The sequence below is a fragment of the Octopus bimaculoides genome, chromosome 9, assembly GCF_001194135.2.
Source record: "Octopus bimaculoides isolate UCB-OBI-ISO-001 chromosome 9, ASM119413v2, whole genome shotgun sequence".
Taxonomy (NCBI): Eukaryota; Metazoa; Mollusca; class Cephalopoda; order Octopoda; family Octopodidae; genus Octopus; species Octopus bimaculoides.
The window spans coordinates 81,922,950-81,930,449 of record NC_068989.1 but is presented as its reverse complement, the minus strand read 5'-3'; the positions used below and the strand labels follow the sequence as shown (position 1 = coordinate 81,930,449).

The 7,500-nt window shown below is 37.0% G+C and overlaps 1 protein-coding gene and 1 long non-coding RNA gene across 9 annotated transcripts in view; one reads left to right on the top strand and one right to left on the bottom strand.

Moving 5' to 3' along the window:
• Nucleotides 1-7,500, bottom strand: part of LOC128248744 (uncharacterized) — a 64,142-nt gene that overhangs the window by 45,547 nt on the left and 11,095 nt on the right. The window lies entirely within an intron of this gene.
• LOC106877701 (rho GTPase-activating protein 21) overlaps nt 1-7,500 on the top strand; it is a 373,680-nt gene that overhangs the window by 362,225 nt on the left and 3,955 nt on the right. For 7 of the 8 annotated variants that reach the window (XM_052970828.1, XM_052970827.1, XM_014926655.2 and 4 more), the window contains 6 exons: nt 1,717-1,856; nt 2,730-2,855; nt 4,329-4,437; nt 5,700-5,863; nt 6,101-6,226; nt 6,574-6,700. In XM_052970828.1, the coding sequence (XP_052826788.1) occupies nt 1,717-1,856; nt 2,730-2,855; nt 4,329-4,437; nt 5,700-5,863; nt 6,101-6,226; nt 6,574-6,700 (792 nt within the window). The remainder of the gene's footprint in view (nt 1-1,716; nt 1,857-2,729; nt 2,856-4,328; nt 4,438-5,699; nt 5,864-6,100; nt 6,227-6,573; nt 6,701-7,500) is intronic. The other variant, XM_014926656.2, reaches the window with a different exon arrangement.

The following is a 7,500-nucleotide window of genomic DNA, read 5'->3' as shown; positions in this document are numbered from 1 at the left end:
AAACCCAAAACAAAAGGTAATCTGAACAATTTGACCTTCATCAATTGTTGCTGTTGTGGTGGTGGTGGGGAAGGGGGGGTGCAAAGGTAGTTGCTGTACTGCTGAATGGTTGAGGCAACCTTGATTATCTACAACTGTTGACACAGTGAGGGGTAACATTGTAAATAATTACATGTATACTGTTATCGCTTTATATTAACATAGACTTATGTTAGTATTGCTGGCATTTAGAACGTGTGTATTACAGTTAGACATACTTCTTAATAAATTCAGTAGAAAAAAGATCGGTAACTTGAGTTATGGAATTTACTTAATCTGTTTTTATTGGCAAAGATTCTATAGTAACACACAAACACACACATATATAAAATGTTGAATGTATATAAGTATGTGTGTGTAACTGTTTGTCTCTCCATGTTGGTCCATATAATATCTTAAATCACCTTCTTCATTACTGCATTCTTCAGTTTCCAGAATATTAAAAAAAAAATTACCTAATTTGTAATTTAAGTTACAGAATGCTAAACAGGCATTTGGGGCTGTTTTTAAAATATTGAGGGTGCACAAGTCCAGAGATTAAATAAATTGCCTTAATTAGTTGGATATATGTATTATTAAACACTTGATAAACCAAGGAAGGGACATCTAAGTGATAGTTCAATCTGTTAGAAATAGCAGCCAAATCTACCTTAACTCACCACATCCCACCACTTTAAAAGAAAATGTTGTCATAGGTGAGATGGGCATGATTGGAATCACATTGATCATTGATCAGTTAAATTAGGATTGGTCTGAGTGTAAACAATAACTAAATTGTTGTTATTTACCAACATTTGAGATAAGTTGCAATCAGCAACAGTTGAAGGACATCTTTATCTTTACAATGAATCCTCCATGAAACAAAGGTTAATTAGTTCAGTTCTGTCCTTCACTGATAAACATAACCAACCTGGTATCCAACAGTCAAACACAAAATGAATCAAACCAAATGTAGTAAAAGATGGTGTTTACTCTTTTGACCCTTTAACATTTTAATCAGCCATATCTGGCTCAAGTATTCTACCAGTTTTGTTTAAACCAACCAGATCCAGCCTCTCTCACCTATTTTACAATGTCATTCTAAAAATATATACAATCACATCATCTCATCAAAATCTATGAGATAATGCATGGTTAATTCAAATCAATGTGAATAAATAAGCATTTCATTTGATTGAATAATCTGAATGTTAAAAGGTTAAAAGCTTTGTTTTCCTTCAGGCTTTTAAGATTTCTAGAATGATTTGAAATCTTACTTGAAATCTCTTCTAACTAGGTCTTCACTCTTACAGGACATTAAGGTGGTGAGCTGGTGGAATCATTAATGTGCCAGGCAAAATGCTTAGTGACTTTTTGTTTGTCTTGATGTTCTGAGTTCAAATTCCACCAAAGTCAGTTTCGCCTTTTGTCCTTTTGAGGTCGATAAAATAAGTACCAGTTGAGCACTGTGGTCAATGTATTCAACTTACCCTCACTCTCACCAAGTTGCTGATCTTGTGCCAAAATTCGAGACTAATACTATGGGACATTCCCCCATATGATATCTGGTTGTTCAATTTATTGTTGCTGTGGAGTAGATTCAATACTTGTATTGAACAGCTACAAATAGTTTGTGCATGTGCTAATGTTATCAATAAATTCTTGTTTCCCCTGTCTACACGATGCTGTATTTTCCAGAAGATGGTACAAAGACAAAAAGTTGGAAAGAAAAGATTCGTTTTAAAAACAAGGGAAATAACCAACCACCGGCCCCTGAAGAAGCAACTGGTTCTTTTGGAGTCCATCTTGAGCTGTGTACCCCTTCTCCCTATAAGGAAGTGAGTAGATACTTGTTTTTAGAGTTCTAGTCATGTTTTCTTTAATCATATCACAAGACCACCATCACAAAACTAACATCACATTACCTTCATAATATATCCCCACAACCACTGCCACCATTGTTATCATCACCACCACAATCACTACCTCCATCGCCACTTCTATCATCTACCATCACCCCACTACCACTACTATCACGTTTCTAACTTAACCTTTTAGCATTTAACTTGGCCATATCTGGACAATATGTTATAGCTTTTTTATGTTTATACCAGCTAGATGTGGAGGCGTAATGGCCCAGTGGTTAGGGTAGCGGACTCGCGGTCATAAGATCGCGGTTTCGATTCCCAGACCGGGTGTTGTGAGTGTTTATTGAGCGAAAACACCTAAAAAATGCTCCATGAGTCTCCGGCAGGGGATGGTGGCGAACCCTGCTGTACTCTTTCACTGCAACTTTCTCTCACTCTTACTTCCTGTTTCTGTTGTGCCTGTAATTTAAAGGGCCAGCTTTGTCACACTGTGTCATAAGTGACGGAGTGCCAACAACAACCAGCTAGATCCAGCCTCTCACATCTAGCCTACAATATCATTCTAAAAAATACAATCACATCATCAAAATCTCAAAGCTATGAGATAATGCATAATTAATTCAAAATAATATGAATAAAAAAAGTATTCTATTATAATTTGACTGAGTAATTATTCTGAATGCTAAAGGGTTAAATTATTAAATGTTACCAAATAGAGGTAAGAAATGTTCAAATTATAAAGTTTTACTTTCCCCAAATCCTTTTTTTGTTTTCTCTCTTTTCTATGCTGTCCTCTATTACATCAATATTGACCCCGTTTTTCTCTCTTTCTCTCCCCTCTAGTCTATCCCCTTCGTTATTGATCTCTGCACCAGTATTGTTGAAACACGAGGACTGAAGGTTATTGGTGTTTACAGAATTCCTGGCAACAAGTTGGTTATTTCTAACATGCAAGAGGAATTCAACAAGGTTTGTACTTTTTACTAACACACACACACACACACACACACACACACACACACACACACATTTATTGTTGTCACATAATTCCAGATCAGCCCTGATTTTAGAGACCTGTGATGAAAGGGATTTTAATTATGACCATCCATCCTGTTATATATAAGGAACAACATTGCTCAATGTAGCCTCTTTATTTAACATGGTAGAGTAGGATGGTGGGAGAGCTGACTGCTATTTCTAACAGCTCAAGTGACTCCATAGAGGATCCCTCATTATCTTGCATAATGGCTACATCGTTGTCGTCTAACATCCACTTTCCATGCTGGCATGGGTTGGACGGTTTAACTGAGGACTGGCAAGCCAGAAGGCTGCACCAGGCTCCAGTGTGATCTGGCAAAGTTTCTACAGCTGGATGCCCTTTCTAATGCCAAACAGGGGTTAAAAATTGTGAACCCACTAAATTGTAGGTTCATACTCCTCTGGAGATATTTAGAAAGACTTTCCTGAAAGAAGCCCGTCGTATATATATATATATATATATATATATATATATATGTGTGTGTGTGTGTGTGTGTCTTTGTTTGTCCCCCAACATCGCTTGACAACTGATGTTGGTGTGTTTACATCCCCGTAACTTAGTGGTTTGGCAAAAGAGACCGATAGAATAAGTACTAGGCTTACAAAGAATAAGTCCTGGGGTTAATTTCTTCGACTAAAGGCGGTGCTCCAGCATGGCCGCAGTCAAATGACTGAAAACAAGAAAGAGAGTATACTGGACAAAATGCTTAGTGGCATTTCATCTGTCTTTACATTCTGAGTTCAAATTCTTCTGAGGTCAACTTTGCCTTTCACCCTTTCAGGGTCAATAAAAATAAGTACCAGTCGCTGTAATTGAATTAAAAACCCCCCTTCCCCCAAATTGCAGGCCTTGTGCTGAAATTTAAATCCTTTATTACGGCAGAGAGCTCTGAGAATTGTTAGCATGCTTGACAAAATGCTTTGTGGCATTTCTTCCAGCCTTATATTATGAGTTCAAATTCCTGCAAAGTCACCTTTGCCTTTCGTCATTTCAGATAAAATAAGTACCAGTTGACGTAATGGACTTACCCTCTACCCCCAAAATTTCACTTTGTGCCTATAATGGAAAATATTACTATTATTATTATAATTATTACCTTTGGCATGTTGAGTTTTGTGGGGAGTACTGCAAATTACCCTGGGTGATGGTTTCTCCCCATAACCTGAGTTCATGTTGATATATCATTGTTTTTGTAGATTTTTGTGTCCTTTTTGTTTGATCTACCTCTTTTAACCTTCTACTATAATCCAACATTGTGGCCCTTTCTTAACAACAGAATTCATTATTCATTTTGCAAATGTTATTGACACGCCATCTTGTACCCAACAGAGCCTGTCTGCTTCTGTAAAAGTTCACTATAAATCCTCACCTCACTGTTATTTGTTCTCTCTTCTTCACTACAGGGTCTAGAATACATCAACCAAGAAAATGAAAAATGGCAAGATGTGAATGTAATCAGTAGTTTGTTAAAGTCTTTCTTCCAGAAACTTCCAGAACCATTAGTTACCAATGGTGAGTAAGCATTGCTATATATGCATGTGTTTTCTGTAGGTTCCTTCTTCTGAAATCACTTGCTTCTTCTTTATTGAACTATTACTCTTTTCATACATCACATACCCCATACCAACACAGTTTCTTCCCTTGAGAAAAAAAACCAAATCAAACTCCTATACCCAGTTGTTCTTTTAGTCTAATATCATACATCCAGTAGATTATGTTCACCTTATTTTGTACTGCAGTCTTAGAAATTGGTTGCACATTTGGGAAACTGTAGAGTCTTTAGATTAGACTATATATATACTAGCTGGTGTACCCAGTAATTCCCGGTGGTAAAGATGTTCTATTGAAACGCCTTATTACTGTGATATAAGAAAGCAATTTTGTTATAACCGTCACAAAAAAGTACAAAAACTGTCAGCTGGAGGAGGTTGGCGAGAGAGGTACTTGGAGGTTAGCGAGAAAGATTGTCAGAGGTTGGTGAGAGAGGTTGGCGGAGATTGGTGAGAGGCAAAGACATTATTCTGCTTAGTGAAGGCATCTGGGAAATATATAACTGTTGTCATTTGCAGAAAAACTATTGTTTACCATGAGAAAAGCGCTGTTGAAGTGTTGAGTGAAATTGGGCAATTGAGGATCGAATCCATGCCATGCCTGCATAAAGCCACTACAAATACGTTGTGGAATAAAAAAATTATCTACTGTCATGGAAAAAGTGTAACTGTAAAAATGCAGAATTATCGGAGTAATGAGCATTCAAAAAAGTATGTGTGTATAGAAATGTACGAATGAAGTCTTTAATGTTTAAGATTCAAATTAAGGAAGTACAATAATAATGTTTAGCAGTTCAAAACTGTGAGTAGTGAAATGCAGAATTAGGTCGGCTGATCATGAGAATCAAAAATTAATCGCTTCACTAAAATCTGTAGGTGGTATGGGTTATTTCCCTTAGGTTCTTTAAATAAAACATTAGTAATATGTAGTAGATAGAAGGATCCATTGGAAGGGCCCTATTATCGATTTTTTTTTTCAACAATCTAAGTATGTCACGAGGTTTCCAGACATAGTTCTACTCACGTGTCAAATAAACCTTGTGATTGTAAGCTGAACACCCTAACCACTAAGCCATGTGCCTTCCCTTCACAGTATAACATTCTACTGTAGTTACATTGTACACAGCACAGGGTACATCATGTACGCTTCTATTACATCACCATCTTAATGTATGTCACTACATTATCTGCAGCTTATGCATACCACTATATCATTTGTTACAGAGTTATACCAGAGCTTCATCAATGCTAACCAGATAGAAAATCCACAGAAAAGGATGCTGACATTGAAGAGGGTTATTCATCAGTTGCCAGATGTCCACTTTGAAACATTTCGTCATTTGGCGCATCATTTACGCAAAATAGCTGACCACAGCCATATCAACAAGGTAAGGACATCCTCCAAGTGGTGTGACTCTAAGTATAGACATTGTCCTGTTGGTGTGACTGTACATATAGACCTTGTCTATTGGCATGACTAAGTATAGACATTGTGTATTGGTGTAACTAATTATATTGTTCTATTAGTGTGACTGTAAGTATAGACATTATCCTGGTGCTGTGACTATAAGTGTTGTAAGTATGTGTATATGCTCATACATCTCTAGTATATATTCCTGTTTCAGATGTGTGCCCGAAACCTGGCCATAGTTCTTGGTCCAACTTTAGTGCGCCGCCATGATGAAGACGTACAAGCAATGGCCATTGACATGTCTCATCAATGTCGGATTATTGAGAGTGTGATTCTTCATGTAAGTAATATATTCTTTAATAACTTCTACCAACATCAAACCTGGCTGTTCCATTCTTAGACCCCGAACTCAAAATGTCTATTGTTTGAACTGTTTACTATTCTGAATTCCCGAGCGTTATACTAATAAATCTGTTTGTTTTCTACACCACCTGTCTTTGTCTGTTGTTTTTTTGTGAATTCTCCCTATATATATATATATATATATATATATATATCATCATCATTACATATATATATATATATATATATATATATATATATATATATATATATATATATATATATATATATATACATGCGCACATACATACATATACAGTTTTTTTTTTTATTTGATGTTTTCAGCCTGATTGGTTCTTCAGTTCATGGGATGTTGATGATCATGTTCCTGTGGATGAGAATGGAGCTGCTGAGGTTCCTACAGGAACGGTCAGTCCTATGGCACCGGCATCCACTCCTGATGATGATCTTGGTAAGTGATCACACACACACTCATACATAGGTGTACTAACACATACATACACAAGCGATGGACATTTCCCTTATTTGGGGTTTCCCTTTTCACAGGTTTGGTCAAGTATTTGGGTACCCTTTATTTCTGGATATTCAGTCAGCTTTCTTTCATTACCAGCAGATTAGCAATTTTACTGATACATCACATATCTAACATAATCTCTTTTACTCTTTTATTTGTTTCAGTCATTTGACTGTGGCCATGCTGGAGCACCGCCTTTAGTTGAGCAAATCGACCCCAGGACTTATTCTTTGGAAGCCTAGTACTTATTCTCTCGGTCTCTTTTGCCGAACTGTTAAGTTACGGGGACGTAAACACACCAGCATCGGTTGTCAAGCGATGCTGGGGGGACAAACACAGACACACAAACATACATATATATATACATATATACATATATACAACGGGCTTCCTTCAGTTTCCGTCTACCATATCCACTCACAAGCCTTTGGTCGGCCCGAGGCTCTAGTAGAAGACACCTGCCCAAGGTGCCACACAGTGGGAATGAACCCGGAACCATGTGGTTGGTAAGCAATCCACTTACCACACAGCCACCCCTGCGCCTATCATTCATAATTTCACATTTAAATATTAATAGATGAAACTAAATTATTTTTAAAATAACCTTGTTTCAACAAATTTTGCCTTTTACCCACACACTCCTTCTGGGTGGAGGAAAGGGGCTTCATTCAATAAATACCTCTTATGTCTTAGGGTCAAATGAAATCAATTATTCTTGCCCTTTCTCACACTTTGTT